The sequence below is a fragment of the Eubalaena glacialis genome, chromosome 3, assembly GCF_028564815.1.
Source record: "Eubalaena glacialis isolate mEubGla1 chromosome 3, mEubGla1.1.hap2.+ XY, whole genome shotgun sequence".
Taxonomy (NCBI): domain Eukaryota; kingdom Metazoa; phylum Chordata; class Mammalia; order Artiodactyla; family Balaenidae; genus Eubalaena; species Eubalaena glacialis.
In genome coordinates, this window is record NC_083718.1 from 79739069 (window position 1) to 79762635 (window position 23567).

The 23567-nt window shown below is 37.4% G+C and overlaps 1 protein-coding gene across 7 annotated transcripts in view; it reads left to right on the plus strand.

The window, feature by feature from the left end:
• The first annotated feature begins 5663 nt into the window (after positions 1–5663).
• LOC133088097 (SLAM family member 6-like) overlaps positions 5664–23567 on the plus strand; it is a 36257-nt gene continuing 18353 nt past the window's right edge. For all 7 annotated transcript variants that reach the window (XM_061185876.1, XM_061185877.1, XM_061185874.1 and 4 more), the window contains exon 1: positions 5664–5750. In XM_061185876.1, the coding sequence (XP_061041859.1) occupies positions 5684–5750 (67 nt within the window). In that variant the 5' untranslated portion in view covers positions 5664–5683. The remainder of the gene's footprint in view (positions 5751–23567) is intronic.

A 23567-nucleotide genomic window follows, 5' to 3' on the forward strand; every position in this document is an offset into this window, starting at 1 on the left:
CAGTGGAAAGTATCTTGAGTCCCTAAAGTTAGATATCTACAAAGCAACCTTCTGGGTAGGGGAATAAAGAGGCTCCCACCTCTAGCCACAGAAGAGACCTCTTGTGTAAGAGACCAAATGTGTAAGAAGCATTGTCATATATGGTCTCCACTAATTAATTTTCATGTGTGTGGGATGGTGGCAAGGAACTATCATACGTATGACCACCTGCCCTAAGTACCTAGCAGCCCTAGTGTATGTGGTGCAGATTCAGGTAAATGGAAACACTGCCTGGATCCTGGGAGGCAGAAAATCCTACCCACTTGTTTCAGCTAAGGCAGGAGGTGGTATTTTGTTGCAGACTGCACCAGAAGCAAACCCTACCCTGGGAGTCCAGAAATTAAGATCAAGAAATGAAGGGAATCAGAGTGATGTGTAGTTTTAGATCTACAGCTGAAACACCTTGGTAGATAAAGTATTCTGCTCCTCTTGTAAAAAGGAGGGCATCCACCAAAAGATACTCTCTTCCAGTGAGTAGATACCAGGCTGGTCCCTGACTCTGAACAGTCAGGATATGTGGCAGATCATCTCTAAACCTGAATGCTGTCAGATTTGATCAAACAACAGTTGCATATTTGCCAGTATGAACCCCCTAAAACATCCTAATGATGCAGTGGGACCCGTGCCTGGGTTGGATAGAGAAAGCCAGATTTGATGATCTCATGTACCCAAGGAAAGGGCCAGATCCATAAAGGACCATAAAGTTCCAAATCATTAAAAGCACCCACAGAAGAGTTCTTCCACAACCATTATAAAAAGTAAGGAGTGTGATATTACACAGGATGGAAGAGCTCAGTCCCACAAGTAAATGTTGTGATTTGTTTTCTCCTTCCCAACTTGTAGGAGAAAATTTGCAAGGAGTTATGAATATTTTTTCTGAAAAAATGTAATGAGATGGAGAAAATTTTATTCACCAAAATTCCAGGGGTTGAGGAAGGCAGCATGAGGAAGACTTGAGACAAGCAATTGGAGTGAAGAGGCTGGAACCCCCTCTGAGGGAAGAGCCACTTGTCTGGAGAACCTGACTTTGAAAGGAGACAGACAGTGAGGGGAGTGCCAACAAGAGTGTAGTTCCCTGTATGACAACCTCCAGATATTCAGTGAAGTTATTAGGCCAATAAGATGACTAGCTCAAGTGGATAGTTTCAGCGGAATGCAAACAGGGCAGATCTGAAACATCAGGAGGGATTTAGTAATGGAGAAGGCCCTGGGAGGAGGCTATGAGGATATAGAGGTCAAATATTACTGAAGACCAAGGAGGACTTTTGATAGTTCAAGGGTATAAAAGTGAATCTCAGACCATGTTTAATCAAGTTGACATCTGAGTTATGTAAATGTTCATTCCAAGGGATGCTGGACCAGATGAACTCTGTATCATTGGGTTATTCAGTGACAAGGGTGTCATTAATCAGTGGTGCATGTGGGGTTTCTATGCTGGGTAGAAGATCAAAAGGAGATCAAAAGTGTCTCCCTATTCAGGCTGGATGGATCTGTAACACCATGAGTCAACCAAGCCTTTGGTAGGGACTGAGCTGATGTTCTTCCTCTTCTCAGACATTGCCACTCCTCCCACCACGTGAGCAACCCCAGACAGAGACCCTCATTATGAGCCAAGTACGGGAATTGAATCAACAGCTTCCCAGAACATCCTAAACAACCACTTCTCTGTCTCTCTCCTCCCCCAGACCTCATGACTCTGATTAACAAGCATCTTCCTTGGCCTTTTCTTCCTCGTTAGAATTTTACTGTGTCCAGAAAGAAAACTCAATTTCTCCTTCAGATGCCATGTTGCAGAACTTATCTGTACTGACTCAATTAACTTTCTACACATCCCTAGTTCTGAACACTCTTTATAAGCCTAGTCTTGTTTTGGGTAGTTAGGAGGAGGGGGTGAAAGATGGCATGGATGGAAGAGTATTTTCTGTGGACAAACCCCTATTTGTAAAAGCCAATAAGTTAACTTGTAAAAAGATGCTCAAATTCACCAGTTATCAGGGAAATAAAAAGTGAAACAAGATACCATTTTTCATATATCAAATTGACAATCAAGATAATAATAGCCAGTATTGGCAAGGCTATGGGAAAATGGGAACTCTCATACACTGTTTGTGGGAATGTAAACATGCACAGCCTTTTGGGGAAGAAATTTGACAGTATATCAGTACTGTAAATGCACAATGCATTTTGATCTCGAAATTCTACTTCTAAGGAAAAATCTTAACAGGAGCAAAGCCATATAAGTGCTCAAAGAATCATGTTTAAGGGTGTTATGGATGAAACAGCTAGTTGCCTACCTGTTCGCTATCCTTTCTAACTATATATTTGGTGGTAGTGATGTGCCTAACTAAAAACTGACACTTCACAGACTCCTTTGTAAGACAGAGATAGGCAATGAAATGTAAGCAGAAGTAATTGGATGGGACTTGAGGAAAAACCTTCTCAGCTTTCTCCTCTTTTATTCTTTCTAGTGTCTGGAACTTGGACATGATGGTTAGGGTTCCAGCAGACATTCTGTGACCTTAAGGATGGAAGCCACACACCAAGGAATAGAAAAATATAAGAAGCCTGGGAATTTGATGCTTCATAGAATTACCATTGCTGCTCTGCACTGCTTCCTACCGATTTTTCCTGAACACAGGAGAAAAACAAGCCCACAATTTATTTACCATTATTTACCATTACTATTCACCATGATTAGATCTCTCTCGCTAGCAGTCAAATGTATTTCTAACAGACAGAAGTTTGCTGTAACACTGCTTTAAAATAGAGGGAATAATGTAAGCAGTAGAAATGCCCCTCGCTTCCACTTTCCTGGTTTTCTAGATCGAATTCCAGTCTCAGTATATGAGAATACTGACATTGAACCTCTTTTATTCTTAAAGCAACTTGAGCTTGGCTGCACTTCAGCACGTTCCTCTCGAGCCGCTAGAGAACCAAACTTGTAATGCAAATATTTTTAAATTTGTGGAAAAGAAGACATAAAGTAAACAAGATTCAACAGCTATATAAACTGTATATAAAACCCCAAATTATATCAAAAAAACTAAGAATTGGGAGAAAGAGAGGAAACATACTCAATTTTCATTGAACATGGGAAAGGAAATAGCATTCTATGCATATCATTGATGATAAGAGGAAAAATAGGTTCAAACTCATTTTTATCCATTTATAGAAAACCACTAGCAAAATTGAGAACAGGATGTTTATCATCAAAATCATTAGAAAGTAGCGAAGGTAAAGAAATAGAGTCTAGGGACTTCCCTGGTGGTCCAGTGGTTAAGACTCTGCGCTTCCATGCAGGGAGCACAGTTCAATCCCTGGGCAGGGAAGTTCTGCATGCCACACGGTGTGGCCAAAAAAAAGAAAAAGAAATAGAGTCTATATCGTGGTCTACAAACTTTATGGCAGGGTTGTGAAAAATAAGTTAAAAGCTTTTAAGCAGGCAATCCCACCATATGTATATTTATTAATTGTGAATTGCATTTTTAAAACCAGACACGAAAAGTTAAAATCTATAAAAATATGAGATCTCCATATCCATGAAATAAACAGTATTTTAATACTGGCTGTTCATGATGGTTCATACAACATTAGCTAATACTCAAGGCTCAGTATGCATTTAGAGTAAGGTTTATCATTAACAGTAGTGGAGGCAAATCCATATTTCATAGGGTATTCTTGATTTTTTTGTGAGTTTGAATTTTTAATTCAAAAATTAAAGCTAGGGACATTTAGACTATTTACATTATTCTTCTATTTTAAAGCAATGTGACAACAAACATTTGTGTCTGTTAGAAATACACTAGGCAGCTAGTAAGAGAGATCTAATCATGGTGACCTAAACAACTTTGAATTTTGGGTGAGTTTCTTGTCCAGGTTAATTGGGTCATCAGTTTTGCCTCATAAATGTGCTGACAAAGAACTTAATCAGGTGTAGGAGAGGGTCAGCTCTGTCTTTTTCTTGTTCTTTGCCTTACATGTGTTCTCTCCAGTCCACAAATGTCAGGAGAACTTTTTAAACAACTTGACCACTCTGTGCTGGTTAATTCAGTGATGCCCATGCCGCCTAGAGAGCGATCATCTGAAACTAACCCAACAAATGAGAGTGCCACTCTCAACCTTGGCCTTGGGACATCACACTTTCTCTTGGGGTAACTTATTCACACGCGACTGACAAACAGACCAAGACAGGGTGCCAGGGAAATTTTATTACACGTTATGAGTGGGACTTTTTTTCTTATCTTAAAAAAATATATAGACATTCTTCGTATACTTCAGTGGATCATCTCACGTAGCACACTTTGAAGACCACTACTTTATCTAAAAAGTTAAACTTTTTTTCATTTCATTTTAAAATGCACAGAAAAACATACCCAGAGGAACTATACAAGAGTGCTTATGATCAATTAAAAAATGGGCAGAGGAACTGAATAGACATTTTCTAAAGAAGACATACAAATGGCCAACAGGTACATGAAAGATGCTCAACATCCTTAATCATCAGGGTAATGTAATCAAAATTACAATGAGATATCATCTCACACCTGTTAGAATGGCTGTTGTCAAAAAGACAAGAGACAAGTATTGGTGAGGCCGTGGGGGAAAGGAAACCCTTGTCCGCTGCTAGTGAGGATGTAAATTGGCACAGCCGCTATGGAAAACAGTATAGCGGTTCCTCAAAATATTTAAAATAGAACTACTATATGATCCAGCAATTCCACTTCTGGGTATACATCTGAAGGAAGTGAAATCAGGATCTCAAAGACATATCTGACCCCACACCCCACCCCACTCCATGTTCATTTCAGTCAAGACATGGAAACACCTAAGTGTCCATCAGTGGATGAATGGATAAAGAAAATATTCTGCCATAAAAAGAAGGAAGTTTTGCCTTTTGTGACAACATGGATGGACCGTGAGGGCCACACATTAGGGGAAATAAGTCAGACAGAGAAAGGCAAGTACTGCATCATCTCACTTATACATAGGATCTGAAAAAGCTGAACTCATAGAAATAGAGAGTAGAATGGTCATTTCCAGGGCTGGGAGTTGGGGAGACGTTGGTCAAAAAGTACAAACTTTGGGTGATAGGATGAATAAATTCTGGGGATCTATTACACAGCAGGGTGACTATAATTAACAATACTGTATTACATACTTGAAACTTGTCAAGAGAATAGATCCTAAATGTTACCATCACACACACACAGAGTCACTGTGTGAGGGCAGGGAGATGTTAACTATCCTCATTGTGGTAATCATTTTGCAATACATACATGTATCTAATCATCATGTCGTGCACTTTAAACTTACATATGTTATGTGTCAATAATATCTCAATAACCTGGAAAATGTTTATGATGGTTAGATTTGTGAGGTGTGATAAGTGATTTTTTATTCTTCTGTACAATTTTCTATGTTTTCCAAATTTTATATGGATTATTATTACATTCTTACATAAATTATTACATGGATTATTCTCATCAGAAAAAAAACCTCTTGCTTTTAAAACTTTGTCCTTTGACTCATCAGGCAAGGAGAGGCTCTAGCTGTGCTGAGAGGATTTGAGAGGACAGTGGGCGCTGGGAGGGGCGGGGAGCGGGGCAGAGGAGGAGCCCAGGTCTAACGCAGTCACCAGGCAGTCATGGACTGCTTATGCAGCCGCTGGCTCCCCACCCAGACCCTGATGCTCCAAATCAGCCTCGTTCTCGGTGAGTAACAGGACACGGGGGGCTGCTCCTGGAACGACGCAGCTGTGGTAGGAGGCTGAGGAGACAAGTGTGAGGGAGACAGCTGGGCAGCTGGGGCTTGCATGGTATCAACATCCTGTTCCTCAAGCTTCTTTGAGGGTTGAGGGGGGAGGAAAGAGGGACTAGGGCCTTTCTGAGATGACTGCAAGTTCCTCAGGATGGGAAAATCACCGTCAAACCTTTACCTCAGAAGGCAGATATTTGCCCAGCTTTATTGGGCTGCCGCTGCTGAAATGGTTAGAGCAGTGTCTCATTTTCCAGCTTCCTGTTTGGCAGAGAAACCTCCACAATCTGAGGCCCTTCTCTCCAGCCCCTACCCATCCCCCAGCCTGCTTCCTTCCTCTCCTCCCAGGCTGGGGAGGGCATGTGGGGTGAGAGGCCGGCACAGCTTGCCATTGCCCCATCTTTCAGGGACAGCTGAGCTGTGGCACCATTTGCAGAGGTGGGGAGGCAGGGGAAGTGGGACCCCAGTCTCTCATCTGCCGGTGACCTTTATGTGTGGTTACGGTTGTTTCCAACTCTTCGTGGGGGGGCGGGGGTAATGCTGCAGGTGCTGCCTTGCGTGTGACTTGTGAGCTGCCCCCCTGCCTTTGCAAAGAAGGGCTGAGCTCTGCAGTCAGACCCACTGGGTCACAGATTATGCTCCTGCCCCATATTGGCCATAAAATCTTGGACAAACATATATACCCTGGGACAAGTGGCTTTACCTTTCTGAGCTTCAACTTCCTCGTGTGTAAAATGGATAGAATAACACCTAACTTGAGGTGTCATTTGGGAGATTAAATGAAACAGCACATGCATCCCTATGTCAGAGCAACGTCTGACATAGCGATGCAGAGTACTCATGTACGTAATGTGGTACTTTTCTATCTTGATGAAAGATTTGCAAATAGACACTGTAAAAGACACAAAAAATTATTGTTTCCTTGTTTTATAATTGACAGTTTTATCATGATCCAACAGTTTATAAAAGAGAAAAGGTTTTCCTCTGGGAATCAAGGGGATTGCAGCAACACAGAGACTGCACACTCTCCTAAACTCTCCACCCACCTCCACCTCCTACACGTGGTGAATATTGTGAGAACCTTTAAAAAAAGTCAGTTTCCCCTTACCAATCAATAAGAGAAATACGACCACCATTGTTGATGAGTGAGCAGAGAGTATGAATAGATGAAGCATAAAGAAAAAATAGATAAGATAAATAAGCATGAATGATAATGGTCTTCACAGGTAATCAAACAAATGCAAATTAAGAAGACTGGATATCGTATTTTGCCTATCAAATTAACACAGGTGTTTTTCTTTAATGAGACTACTCTGATGACAATGGAACAGTGTGACAGGTGCTCTCATATATTATGGTCAGCTTTTTAAATAAGTATAAAGCTTCTCTGTAATCCATCTTATGTGTCAGAAACATTTAAACATTTAAAACGTTCATACCTTTTCCTTGGTAATGTCACTTCTGGGATTTACCCCAAAGAAAAAAACCTTCATGCAGAAGAATCTTATGCACAAAGACATTCCTTTTGGTTTACTTATAATAACGAAGAAATTGGAACCAAACAAGAGGGTAAATTACAATGGGCAAGTTACAACACGAAGGTGGTGACAATGACCGCTATAGGTAGGCAGAGCTGTCTGGGTGAGTGAGAAGATGAAAAGGACTTGGTTAGAAGGAAAGACAAGAATAAATATGTGTTGAGCATCTACCATAGGATTTCTACCATACTAGGAATATTACATACATTATCTCATTTCAGCCTCACACAATACATGCTTCCTGTGGGGTTTCCTAATGAGGCAGGAAGGGTCAACACAATGGAAGACCCCCTGCTAAACACCAGGCACTGTGACATATGTCGGAAATCTGGCTTTATACATGAGCCCCATTAAGTAGATGACACTACCTTCGTTTTGCATTTGAGGAAACTAAGGCTCACAGAGGCTAATTAACTTGCCTGAGGTCTCAGAACTAAGAAACATCACTAGGTATCTAACAGCTCCAGGACCTTGTTGTGCCTCAGACTGCAGAGAGGTGGACACAGGCTGCACTGCCCTCACTGTCCTAACCCTCCCCCCCCACACACACACACACAGAACTCTGACCTCTTAATTAAGGGATAGGGGAACCTCTGCTATTTAAAAGAAATCACTCTTCTCTCGCTACTTCTGACCCTCCCTTCGTACCCCAGCCTCTAGGAAAATTATCCCATTTACATTTCTCAGTAAGGAAACAGCTGCTCCCTTAGTGCCTTCCCCCATCTGAATTCCTTTTCCTTTTTCTACTCAACAGTGCTATCATTTCCTGGTTAGGATCATAGAGTCTACTGGGAGCAATTCAGGGAGATCTGCTGGGGGTTTTCTTGAGATGTAGTTACATCTAGGCTGGCTCCTCTGCGCTCCCAGAGCACTTCTACTGCTCTGCCATTACAGCACTTGTCAACATTCTCAGAGAGCTGTGTAGGTGACAGGGTGGCAAGGGGTACACAGGAAGCTATCTGCCCATCTGCTCTCTGTTTGTGCACTTGTAGTTGCCTAACAACCACTGAGGGCCGGAAGTCCCCCATAGAAGATATAGCTGTTCCTGCCTTGCCCAAGCAGGCATCAGCCATGCCGAATTATAAGCAGATCGAGAGCAGTCATAACCAGGCTGCATGGAGTCCCACATGACAGGGGAGGGCAGGGAGCTGGATGGGTGCCAGTGACTCTAGCCACAATGTCCTTTTCATTCCTTAAACCGTGACAAAACAAGAACTCTTTCCTCTAAGTGCATCTTGGATTAAAGCAGATTCAGGCAATGCTGGGTTCACGATTAACTCATTTTTATTAAGAATTGAAGTTGATTGAACTAGTGAGCTTTTGTCCTTTATTTAAAATAATAATTTTAAGACATTTAAAGGATATGGTATCATATCATCATATTTAATTTCAGTTCCTTAAAAATTTGCAAGGGAAAAATTTTATGGACGTATATTTGCATGTGTCCTCAAGGCAGGGCACACAGGATGTGTTGGTATAGGAGAAATGGAAATGACCTTATTTATACTGCTCTTACACAGCCTTTCAGTCATTTTTGGATTTGGTCCCTTTTCTGTATGTTCTAATGGGTTCCAGAAGTGCACTAGGAAGAGAATTGGAAATCAGGAACTGGGATCTTGTAAAAATTGTGGCACCAGTTTCTCTCTAGCGATTTTTCTCAGTTTTCTTGTAAATTGTAACTTTATCTCCCTGTTCATAGTAAAGAATCTTTTCTGTAGCCCAAGAGAAATAGCTTAATAAATTTCTTTAAAAATGAAAGAGAGAGAGAACAAGCAAGAAAAAAAAAAAAAACAAACCCAAAACCCAGGAGTCAGGAAGCTTGCAACAACACACAGATCTAAGCTTCACAGCTGTATGGAGCTCCTGCAGCTCTCTTCATTAAATTGTCCGTCTTTGGAAATTCCCTCATTCCTACCTTTTCCTGAACTCTGACCAGTTGCTTTCTCTTTAATAATTTAATTCCCTGTTCAAAAAACCAAGCATTGCTTTGTGATCACAAACTGTCTCCTACTCTAGAGTGTTTTGTCTGAAAGAGAGTAAAATACTTGAATCACTGCCACCAGCACACAAGCATGATCTAGTGTCTCCAATCTTTCAAAACCGTCCCTTGAAAATCTAAATACCCAAAAGAAGAAATTAAAAGCAGGAAATAACCACACATACAAAGGAAGTTAAACAAAAAACTATTTTGCTTAACTTTATACAAATATATTGAAAACTGAGATGCAATGGATCATTTTCTAGAAAAATATAATTTACCAATACTGAGTCCAAAAGAGAAAGAAAATGTAAACAGATAAATTACCTGCTATGGAAACAGACTCTGGTGTTTCTCCCCTACTCTCCCACTACTACCACACTACTTCTGACACTAGATGTATGAGTTCTTTTCCCCACACCAAGCAATTTGGTCATTTTCCAGATACCAGCTGGGTGTCCTACAATTTAACACAATTATAACACTATCTACCTGCAGCTTGTGTCAGATCCCACAGGTTAAGGGTTCAGTCCCTTATTCTCCCCCAACTTCAGACACTAGTTAAAAGTCCAGGTTGTTAGCTGTGCTTCGTACAGACTGGCTATAAATCAGAGGTTCCCGTGACCTTCTTGTCAGGTTTGGTTAATTTGCTAGAGCAGTTCACAGAACAACGGGAGATCAGTTTATAGTAGATCACTGGTTTATTATTAAAAAAATGTAACCCATGAACAGCCAGATGGGCAAGATGCATAGGGCCAGGTATGTAGGGAGGGGGGCAGAGTTTGCACGCCTTCTCCAGGTGTGCCACCCTCTGAGCACCTACTTGTGTCCACCAACCCAGAAGCTCTCCTAACCCCATCCTTTTGGGTTTTTATGGAGACTTCATTACACAGGCAGAATTGATCAAATCATTGGCCACTGGTGATTAAATTCAGTTGCTAGCCCTTCTCCACTGTCAGGATGACAGAGTGTGGGACTGAAAGTTCCAACCTGCTAACAGGGTTGGTTCCCCTGACAACCAGCTCCCATCCTAAGGAGCTTTCCAAAGTCATCTTATGAACATAAATTTCAGCTGTGGTACAAAGGGACTTGTTATGAATAACAAAAGATACCCATTTCACATTTATTGCTCTGGAGCTATTTCAGGAACTGGGAAAAATATTAAATATTATAATGCCCCTGGAGAGCTTATGTAGGAAATTGCAAAGGCTTTAGGAGCTCTGTCCCAGGAGTAGTGGACAAAGACCAAATATATATATAATAAATAATAATAACACATTACCTGATTTTAAAAATAGGTTAAATTGTCTAAGACCTATTCTTTAAAAAGAAACTGGCACAGGTAGTTTCATAGATTACTTATAACCAATGTTTATAGTACAGATGATTTTACCTTCACCACTACAATTTAACAGTGTTTTAGACATACTGGTTAATACAGTTAGATCTGTGTTAAATATGATTAACAAAGGAAACTTAGGTGACACAAACTAACTTTATTTAACACTTCATGAAGTGGGCATTCTCCATTTCCAATGGTCCAGAGGACTGTAAAATGGGGTGGATGGCAGGAAGCTTTTATAGGATAAAGAATAAGGAATAAGGAAGAGGAAAATAGAAAATGAATAAGGAATAAGAAAATAAGTACAGAGCCCAGAATTGGCCTAGTGTTTGGGGATTGGCTGACTGGATATTGCAGTTTCTGGTCAAGTGGAACATTTACAAGAGCACAAAAGTCATCTCAGTTTGGGTTTGCTGACATGGCAATCCAGACAGGAGTGACTTAGTCTTGGACCTAGAAATTTATTTCAACAGACCAGAGAAAGAAATGAGGTATAAAATTTCAAAGAGGAGGGTTCTATTATCATTACTTATAGATGATTTAATTTTTTACTTGAAAAATCCGAAAGAATCTAGAGAAAAATTATTACAAATAATAGGAGAATTCAGGAAAAGAGTTGTATACAAAATTAATACAAAGAAATAAATGAACATGTTACATAGTACTAATAACCAGAAAGACATGACATCAGAAAAATAAAATGCCTATGTATAAACATAACAAGAAATGTGTCAAAGATATGTGACAAAAATATAAAATGCTATTGAAGAACACAAAATAATTCCTGAACAAATAGAAAAATACAGCATATTACCCAATAGGAAAATTAAATTGTAAAGAAATCAGTTATCCTGAAATTAATCTATAAATTAAATGTGATCCTAGTGAAAAATTACCAACAAAGTTTTTTTTTTTAATCCAGATTGTTTATATGGAAAATTATGAGGCAAGAACATTCAGAAACATTCTAAAAAATAAGCATAATCAAGGGAATAGGTCTACCAGACATTAAAACACATCATAAAACAGCAGAATATCAGCACATGAATAGACATGATAAGTCCAGACAAGACACAATAAATTATTTTGAGACAACTGTCTAGCCATCAGAGAAAAAAAAGGTTGTATTCATACCACATACCTCATACCAAAATAAATTCCACAGGGACCAAAGATTTAAATGCATCTGGAAATTTCCTCTGGAAATAGATAAGTGATAGTTGCACAATATTGTGAATATACTTAAGCCACTGAACTGTACACTTAAAATGGTTAAAATAGTATATTTTATGTTATGTATATTTTTACCACAATAAAAAATACATCACATAAAAGATTTAAATACAAAATGAAAAAAATCATGGGATGATTTATTTAATAACTAAGAGTAAGAAAGGCTTAAGCATGACAAAGACAAGGGCAAAATCAAAAACCTCTGTAAGCAGAAAATGTTGATAGATTTAACCTTATGAAAATTAACATTTCCTCATGGCAAAAATGACTACCCATGGTTAGAAAAAATGTCACAAATTAGGAAAAATAGTATAACTCATATATTAAAAGCCAAAAAAAGAGGAAGGTACTTAAATGTTCATCAGTTGAGGAAAAAAAAAGAGGATCAATAATAATTCAGGAGAATTCTATGTGACTATGCAAAAGGCTAAGTCAGTTCTTTATATGCTGTTATGAAATAATTACTAACCTACATCATCAAGGAGGAAAACAAGCACTGTTCAGAGAAGATTAAATAGTATGTTATCATTTATGTAAAAAAGAAGGGGAATTATGTATGTGTTTTCTATGCATATGGATGCATATGGGTAGAATATCTCTGAAAAGGTACAGGGAAAAGGAAAAAAGCATGAGAGTCTTTTCACAGTTTATCATTCTATACCTTTTAAATTTTGAACCTCGTGACTTTACTGGCTAGTCAAAAGCTTAATAAAGTTAAAAAAAATAAACTTCCCTGACTCACTGTAGACCTAAAGACACAAATATTTTGAAAGGGAAAGAATAGAAAAAGATCCACATAAGTCATAATGAAAAGAGAGCTGGGGTGACTATTCTGATATCATAAAAATAGATTTTAAGTAAAAAAAAATGTTATGAGACAAAGTGGGACATTTTATACTGATAAAGGGTCAATTCATCAAGAAGATATAATAAGTATGCAATACACATGTCAAACAACAGAGCCTGCAATTTTGAAACAAATATTGACAGAACTGAAGGGAAAAATAGACAGTTCTACAATAATAATTGAAGACTCCAATGTATTATTTTCAATAACAGATAAAACATCTAAACAGAAAATCAGTAAGTCATAGAGAACTTGGGCAATACTATAAACCAACTAGATCTAAAATACATATACAGAACACTCTACCCAGCAACAGCTGAATGCACATTTTTCTCAATTACACATGGACATTCTCTAAGATAAACCATGTTAGGCCATAAAACAATTCTCCATAAATTTTAAAACTTCAGAATTATAGAAACTATCTTTTGGACCACAATGGAATGAAGGTAGAAATCAGTAACCAAAAGAAAGCTGGAAAATTTGTAATTACATGGAAATTAAACAACATACTCTTATACAATCAATGGACCAAAGAAGAAATCACAAAAGAAATTAGAAAATATTTTGTGATGAATGAAAATGAAACAAAACATACAAAAATGTATAAATGTATTAAAAGTACTGCTCAGAGATTACTTTATGGTTATAAATGCCTACATTAAAAAATAAAAAAGATCTCAAATCAACAACCTAAATTTATACCTTAAGGAACTATAAAAAGAAGGGCAAACTAAACCCAAAACCAAAAGAAGGCAGGAGATAATGAAGATTAGTGCAGAAATAAATGAAATAGAAAGTAGAAAAATAATAGAATCAGTGAAATCAGTGAAATCAGTGAAACCACAAGTTAGTTTTTCGAAAAGATCAACAAAATTGACAAACTTCTACCTAATCTGACTAAGAAAAAAAGTGAGAAGATTGCAGTTAACTAAGGTCAAATATTAAAGCTGAGGTATTACTGACCTTATAAAAATTATAAAGATTATAAGAGAATCTCATGAAGAATTTATGCTAACCAATTAAATACTCTATGTGAAAAGGACAAACTCCTAGAAATACATAAATTATCAAAATTGTCTAAAGAAGAAATAGAAAATCTCAACAGACATATAACAAGGAATTGAATTAGTAATCAAAAACTTCCCCAAAAAGACAAGTTCAGAACTGGATGGCTTCACTGCTGAATTTTACTAAACATTTAAAGAAAAATTAAACTAATCTGACTTAAACTCTTTCAAAAAATAAAAGAAGAGGGGGGAACACTTCTCAATACATTCTTTTTGTTTTTGTTTTTGGCCACACCACATGGCTTGTGGGATCTTAGTTCCCCAACCAGGGTTTGAACCCAGGCCCTTGGCAGTGAAAGCCCGGAGTCCCACTGGACTGCCAGGAAATTCCCAATGCATTCTTTTTTTTTTTCAGTTTTATTGAGATATAATTGACATACAGCACTGTATAAGTTTAAGGTGTACAACATAGAGACTTGACTTACATATATTATGAAATGATTACCACAATAAGTTTAGGTAACACCTGTCATCTCATATAGATACAAAAAATGTTTTTTTTCCTTGTGATGAGAACTGTTAGGATCTACTCTCTTAACAACTTTTAAATATACCATAAAGTAGTGTTAACTATAGTTACCCTGTTGTACATTACATTCTATATGTTGTATTACATTCAATACATTCTATGAAGCCAGCAGTACCATGATACCAAAGCCAGACAAAGAGATCACAAAAAATATAGAGCAATGAAGATGGATATACGTGCAAAATCCACAACAAAATACTAGCAAATAGAATCCAATAGCACATTAAAAGGATTACATACACCATTACAAGTGGGATTAATCCCAGGAATGCAATGGTGGTTTAACATAAGAAAATCAGCCAGTGTAACACATCATACTGACGGATGAAGAAAAAAAAATACATGATCATCTTAATAGATGCAGAAATAGCATTTGATAAAATTTAACACTCTTTCATGACAAAAACTCTCAGCAAAATAGGAATAGAAGGGAACTTCCCTAACATGACAAAGGGCATTTATGAAAAACCCACAGTGAACATCATATCCAATGGTGAAAGACTGAACGCTTTCTGTTGAAGATCATGAACAAGAAAAGGTTGCTTGGAGAAATTAAAACCTTTACAGACAAGCAAAAGCTGAGAGAGTTCAGCACCACCAAACCAGCTTTACAACAAATGCTAAAGGAACTTCTCTAGGCAAGAAACACAAGAGAAGGAAAACACCTACAATAACAAACCCAAAACATTTAAGAAAATGGGAATAGGAACATACATATCGATAATTACCTTAAATGTAAATGGATTAAATGCTCCCACCAAAAGACACAGACTGGCTGAATGGATACAAAAACAAGACCCATATATATGCTGTCTACAAGAGACCCACTTCAGACCTAGAGACACATACAGACTGAAAGTGAGGGGATGGAAAAAGATATTCCATGCAAATGGAAATCAAAAGAAAGCTGGAGTAACAATTCTCATATCAGACAAAATAGACTTTAAAATAAAGACAATTACAAGAGACAAAGACGGACACTATATAATGATGAAGGGATCGATCCAAGAGGAAGGTATAACAATTGTAAATATTTATGCACCCAACATAGGAGCACCTCAATACATAAGGCAAATACTAACAGCCATAAAAGGGGAAATCGACAGTAACACAATCATAGTAGGGGACTTTAACACCCCACTTTCACCAATGGACAGATCATCCAAAATGAAAATAAATAAGGAAACACAAGCTTTAAATGATACATTAAACAAGATGGACTTAATTGATATTTATAGGACATTCCACCCAAAAACAACAGAATACACATTTTTCTCAAGTGCTCATGGAACATTCTCCAGGATAGATCATATCTTGGGTCACAAATCAAGCCTTGGTAAATTTAAAAAAATTGAAATCGTATCAAGTATCTTTTCCGACCACAACGCTATGAGACTAGATATCAATTACAGGAAAAGATCTGTAAAAAATACAAACACATGGAGGCTACACAATACACTACTTAATAACGAAGTGATCACTGAAGAAATCAAAGGGGAAATCAAAAAATACCTAGAAACAAATGACAATGGAGACACGACGATCCAAAACCTATGGGATGCAGCAAAAGCAGTTCTAAGAGGGAAGTTTATAGCAATACAAGCCTACATCAAGAAACAGGAAACATCTCGAATAAACAACCTAACCTTGCACCTAAAGCAATTAGAGAAAGAAGAACAAAAAAACCCCAAAGCTAGCAGAAGGAAAGAAATCATAAAGATCAGATCAGAAATAAATGAAAAAGAAATGAAGGAAACAATAACAAAAATCAATGAAACTAAAAGCTGGTTCTTTGAGAAGATAAACAAAATTGATAAACCATTAGCCAGACTCATCAAGAGAAAAAAGGAGAAGACTCAAATTAATAGAATTAGAAATGAAAAAGGAGAAGTAACCACTGACACTGCAGAAATACAAACGATCATAAGAGATTACTACAAGCAACTCTATGCCAATAAAATGGACAACCTGGAAGAAATGGACAGATTCTTAGAAATGCACAACCTGCCGAGACTGAACCAGGAAGAAATAGAAAATATGAACAGACCAATCACAAGCACTGAAATTGAAACTGTGATTAAAAATCTTCCAACACACAAAAGCCCAGGACCAGATGGCTTCACAGGCGAATTCTATCAAACATTTAGAGAAGAGCTAACACCTATCCTTCTCAAACTCTTCCAAAATATTGCAGAGGGAGGAACACTCCCCAACTCATTCTACGAGGCCACCATCACCCTGATACCAAAACCAGGCAAAGATGTCACAAAGAAAGAAAACTACAGGCCAATATCACTGATGAACATAGATGCAAAAATCCTCAACAAAATACTAGCAAACAGAATCCAACAGCACATTAAAAGGATCATACACCATGATCAAGTGGGGTTTATTCCAGGAATGCAAGGATTCTTCAATATACGCAAATCAATCAACGTGATACATCATATTAACAAATTGAAGGAGAAAAACCATATGATCATCTCAATAGATGCAGAGAAAGCTTTCAACAAAATTCAACACCCATTTATGATAAAAGTCCTGCAGAAAGTAGGCATAGAGGGAACTCTCCTCAACATAATAAAGGCCGTATATGACAAACCCACAGCCAACATTGTCCTCAATGGTGAAAAACTGAAACCATTTCCACTAAGATCAGGAACAAGACAAGGTTGCCCACTCTCACCACTATTATTCAACATAGTTTTGGAAGTGTTAGCCACAGCAATCAGAGACGAAAAAGAAATAAAAGGAATCCAAATCGGAAAAGAAGAAGTAAAGCTGTCACTGTTTGCAGATGACATGATACTATACATAGAGAATCCAAAAGATGCTACCAGAAAACTACTAGAGCTAATCAATGAATTTGGTAAAGTAGCAGGATACAAAATTAATGCACAGAAATCTCTTGCATTCCTGTATACTAATGATGAAAAATCTGAAAGTGAAATTAAGAAAACACTCCCGTTTACCATTGCAACAAAAAGAATAAAATACCTAGGAATAAACCTACCTAAGGAGACAAAAGACCTGTATGCAGAAAATTATAGGACACTGATGAAAGAAATTAAAGATGATACAAATAGATGGAGAGATATACCATGTTCTTGGATTGGAAGAATAAACATTGTGAAAATGACTCTGCTACCCAAAGCAATCTACAGATTCAATGCAATCCCTATCAAACTACCACTGGCATTTTTCACAGAACTAGAACAAAAAATTTCACAATTTGTATGGAAACACAAAAGACCCCGAATAGCCAAAGCAATCTTGAGAAAGAAAAATGGAGCTGGAGGAATCAGGCTCCCTGACTTCAGACTATATTACAAAGCTACAGTAATCAAGACAGTTTGGTACTGACACAAAAACAGAAATATAGATCAATGGAACAGGATAGAAAGCCCAGAGATAAGCCCACGCACATATGGTCACCTTATCTTTGATAAAGGAGGCAAGCATATACAGTGGAGAAAAGACAGCCTCTTCAATAAGTGGTGCTGGGAAAATTGGACAGGTACATGTAAAAGTATGAAATTAGAACACTCCCTAACACCATACACAAAAATAAACTCAAAATGGATTAAAGACCTAAGTGTAAGGCCAGACACTATCAAACTCTTAGAGGAAAACATAGGCAGAACACTGTATGACATAAGTCACAGCAAGATCCTTTTTGACCCACCTCCTAGAGAAATGGAAATAAAAACAAAAATAAACAAATGGGACCTAATGAAACTTCAAAGCTTTTGCACAGCAAAGGAAACCATAAACAAGACCAAAAGACAACCCTCAGAATGGGAGAAAATATTTGCAAATGAAGCAACGGACAAAGGATTAATCTCCAAGATTTACAAGCAGCTCATGCAGCTCAATAACAAAAAAACAAACAACCCAATCCAAAAATGGGCAGAAGACCTAAATAGACATTTCTCCAAAGAAGAGATACAGATTGCCAACAGACACATGAAAGAATGCTCAACATCATTAATCATTAGAGAAATGCAAATCAAAACTACAATGAGGTATCATCTCACACCGGTCAGAATGGCCATCATCAAAAAATCTAGAAACAATAAATGCTGGAGAGGGTGTGGAGAAAAGGGAACACTCTTGCACTGTTGGTGGGAATGTAAATTGATACAGCCACTATGGAGAACAGTGTGGAGGTTCCTTAAAAAACTAAAAATAGAACTACCATATGACCCAGCAATCCCACTACTGGGCATATACCCTGAGAAAACCATAATTCAGAAAGAGTCATGTACCAAAATATTCATTGCAGCTCTGTTTACAATAGCCAGGACATGGAAGCAACCTAGGTGTCCATCATCGGATGAATGGATAAAGAAGATGTGGCACATATATACAATGGAATATTACTCAGCCATAAAAAGAAATGAAATGGAGGTGTTTGTAATGAGGTGGATGGAGTTAGAGTCTGTCATACAGAGTGAAGTAAGTCAGAAAGAGAAAAACAAATACAGTATGCTAACACATATATATAGAATCTAAGGGAAAAAAAAAAAAAGAGGTCATGAAGAACCTAGTGGCAAGATGGGAATAAAGACACAGACCTACTAGAGAATGGACTTGAGGATATGGGGAGGGGGAGGGGTGAGATGTGACAGGGTGAGAGAGTGTCATGGACATATATACACTACCAAATGTAAAATAGATAACTAGTGGGAAGCAGCCGCATAGCACAGGGAGATCAGCTCGGTGCTTTGTGACCACCTAGAGGGGTGGGATAGGGAGGGTGGGAGGGAGGGAGATGCAAGAGGGAAGAGATATGGCAACATATGTATATGTGTAACTGATTCACTTTGTTGTAAAGCAGAAGCTAGCACACCATTGTAAAGCAATTATACTTCAATAAAGATGTTTAAAAAAAAAAAAAAGAAAAGGTTGCTTGCTTTCACCACTGCTATTCAACATTGTACAGGAATTCCTAGCCAGAGCAATGGGACAAGAAAAAGAAATGAAAGGCATTCAAATTGGAAAGGAAGAAGTAAAACTATATCTATTTGCAGATGACATGATTCTATACATAGAAAATCCTATAGAATCCACACACACGCAAAATACTAGAGCTAATAACTTCAACACAGTTGTAGGGTAAAAAACCAACCCACAAAAATCTATTTTGTTTCTATACACCAGCAATTAAAACTCCGAAATGGACATTAGGAAAACAGTTCCACTTATGATAGCACTGGAAAAAAATAGGTAGGAATAAATTTAGTCGAGAAGGTGAAAGACTTGTACACTGAAAACTACAAAATAGAGTTGACATAAATTAAAGAATACCTAAATGGATGAAAGACATCCCATGTTCATGGAATATAAGACAATATTGTTAAGATGGCAATACCAAATCCCAATAACCTTTTTTTTTCAGAAATGGAAAAGATGGTCTTCAAATTCATATGGAGAACACATGTTTCCCAATTTGAAAACTTGCTACAAAACTACAGTAATCAAAACAGTATGCTACTGACATAAGGATAGATCTATAGACCAGTGGAATAGAACTGAGTCCCTAAATAAACCCAAACATCTATTGCCAATTGATCTTCAGTGAGGATGTCAAGATCATTCAATGAGGGGAAAGAATAGCCTGGGATAACTGGGTAACCCATGCAAAACAATAAAGTTGTACCCCTACTAATATCATATACAAAAATGAACTCAAAATGGGTCAACAACCCATTGAAACTATAAAACTATTAGAAGAAACATTAGGGTAAATCTTCATAACCTCAGATTTGGCAAAGGATTCTTAGATTTGACATCAAATGCATGAACAATGAAAGAAAAATAGATAAAGTGGACTTCATCAAAATTAAATACTTTGGTGCCTCAAAATATATTATTAAAAATATGAAAAGACATTCTGCAGAATAGGAGAAAATGTTTGCAAAATCTTATGTCTGATAAGGATCTGGTATCCAGAATATATAAAGAACTCTTACAACTCAACAACAAAAAGACAAACAATACAATTTTTTTAAATGGGCAAAGGATTTTTTTTTTAAATACATTGGATCATTTATTTAACTGGTCTAGCTGGGAAAAAATAAAAGTTTAGATAAGTCCCAAGATTGTTTAAAAATGATTTTTTTTCCATTCCCAACAGAATGCATTAAAAAACAATGGGTACATTAAGATATTCATTTACTTGTAAGCAGACACTGCTTTACATAAGGTTTTGTTTGGTTTTTTACTTTTTTTTTAACATCTTTATTGGAGTATAATTGCTTTACAATGGTGTGTTAGTTTCTGCTTTATAACAAAGTGAATCAGCTCTACGTATACATATATCCCCATATCCCTTCCCTCTTGCGTCTCCCTCCCACCCTCCCTAACCCACCCCTCTAGGTGGACACAAAACACTGAGCTGATCTCCCTGTGCTAAGTGGCTGCTTCCCACTAGCTATTTTACATTTGGTAGTGTATATATGTCAATGCCACTCTCTCACTTTGTCCCAGCTTACCCTTCCCCCTCCCCATGTCCTCAAGTCCATTCTCTACATCTGCATCTTTATTCCTGTCCTGCCCCGAGGTTCTTCAGAACCTTTTTTTTTTTTTTTAGTTTCCATATGTATGTGTTAGCATACGGTATTTGTTTTACTCTTTCTGACTTATTTCACTCTGTATGAAAGACTCTAGGTCCATCCACCTCACTACAAATAACTCAATTTCGTTTCTTCTTATGGCTGACTGATATTGCATTGTATATATGTGCCACATCTTCTTCATCCATTCATCTGTCAATGGACACTTAGGTTGCTTCCATGTCCTCGCTATTGTAAATAGAGCTGCAATGAACATTGTGGTACATGACTCTTTTTGAATTATGGTTTTCTCAGGGTATATGCCCAGTAGTGGGATTGCTGGGTCATATGGTAGTTCTATGTTTAGTTTTTTAAGGAACCTCCATACTGTTCTCCATAGTGGCTGTATCAATTTACATTCCCACCAACAGTGCAAGAGGGTTCCCTTTCCTCCACACCCTCTCCAGAATTTATTGTTTGTAGATTTTTTGGTGATGGCCATTCTGACTGGTGTGAGGTGATACCTCATTGTAGTTTTGATTTGCATTGCTCTAATGATTAGTGACATTGAGCATTCTTTCATGTGTTTGTTGGCAATCTGTATATCTTCTTTGGAGAAATGTCTATTTAGGTCTTCTGCCCATTTTTGGATTGGGTTGTTTGTTTTTTTGATATTGAGCTGCATGAGCTGCTTGTAAATTTTGGAGATTAATCCTTTGTCAGTTGCTTCATTTGCAAATATTTTCTCCCATTCTGAGGGTTGTCTTTTCATCTTGTTTATGGTTTCCTTTGCTGTGCAAAAGCTTTGAAGTTTCATTAGGTCCCATTTGTTTATTTTTGTTTTTATTTCCATTTCTCTAGGAGGTGGGTCAAAAAGGATCTTGCTGTGATTTATGTCATAGAGTGTTCTGCCTATGTTTTCCTCTAAGACTTTTATAGTGTCTGGCCTTACATTTAGGTCTTTAATCCATTTTGAGTTTTTTTTTTTTTTTCCACACACACTGTATTTTATTTTTACAAGAGATAAATAGACTGACACCAAGCATTGTACATGGATGACCACAACAAAAGCAACAATGATTGCAATTACCAAACATGAAACACACTCATACTATGTCATAATATTGACATTCAGTCCAGTAATCCTCCACTGTAACAGCTCCTTTACTTTGCAGTGAAAATTGATTTGTATATTTTTTGCCTCTGAGTCCTTGTGGGATCCCTTGTGGGATTTTTTCTTTTTTTAAATTCAACCAGAAAGTCACAAAAATTATACTCATCCTCATCAGTTCACTCAGTCCCATGTAATTAATTTTTTTTTTCATCTTGATCTTTTGTTAGCACTTTTATGAGCTCATCAGTTTTTCATTAGAGTTCTGAAAATGCTTATTCATTCTGTTCAGCAGTACAGTCAGATACCAGAAACCTGTACTTGTCAGAGTCTTTTCCATGAATTTCCTGAAGATGAAACCCTTTTATAGGAACATATTTACAAAAGCATCAGAGTACACCCAGAACTGTCTGTAAATGACAAAAGACTTAAAAATGACCACGGTTAACGATTTGATGAAAGTTCATAATAATGCAGTTGACAAGAAAATTAGTTATTTCTGAGATATACATTTTAAAGCAATAACTAGGTTATGACTTATAACATTATACCAGAACATATAAGATTTTTAGAAATTTCATGTAATGTCTGAAACATTTATATTAACATATTTCCATACAAATAACCCAATGAAAGTTTAGTATTAGTTGTTTTGTTTGTTTGTTTATACTGCAGGTTCTTATTAGTCATCAATTTTATACACATCAGTGTATACATGTCAATCCCAATCGCCCAATTCAGCACACCACCATCCCCACCCCACCGCTGTTTTCCCCCCTTGGTGTCCATATGTCTGTTCTCTACATCTGTGTCTCAACTTCTGCCCTGCAAACCGGCTCATCTGTACCATTTTTCTAGGTTCCACATACATGCGTTAATATACGATATTTGTTTTTCTCTTTCTGACTTACTTCACTCTGTATGACAGTCTCTAGATCCATCCACGTCTCAACAAATGACTCAATTTCGTTCCTTTTTATGGCTGAGTAATATTCCATTGTATATATGTACCACATCTTCTTTATCCATTCGTCTGTTGATGGGCATTTAGGTTGCTTCCATGACCTGGCTATTGTAAATAGTGCTGCAATGAACATTCGGGTGCACGTGTCTTTTTGAATTACGGTTTTCTCTGGGTATATGCCCAGTAGTGGGATTGCTGGATCATATGGTAATTCTATTTTTAGTTTTTTAAGGAACCTCCATATTGTTCTCCATAGTGGCTGTATCAATTTACATTCCCACCAACAGTGCAAGAGGGTTCCCTTTTCTCCACACCCTCTCCAGCATTTGTTGTTTGTAGATTTTCTGATGATGCCCATTCTAACTGGTGTGAGGTGATACCTCATTGTAGTTTTGATTTGCATTTCTCTAATAATTAGTGATGTTGAGCATCTTTTCATGTGCTTCGTGGCCATCTGTATGTCTTCTTTGGAGAAATGTCTATTTAGGTCTTCTGCCCATTTTTGGAATGGGGTGTTTGTTTCTTTAATATTGAGCTGAATGAGCTGTTTGTATATTTTGGAGATTAATCCTTTGTCCGTTGATTCGTTTGCAAATATTTTCTCC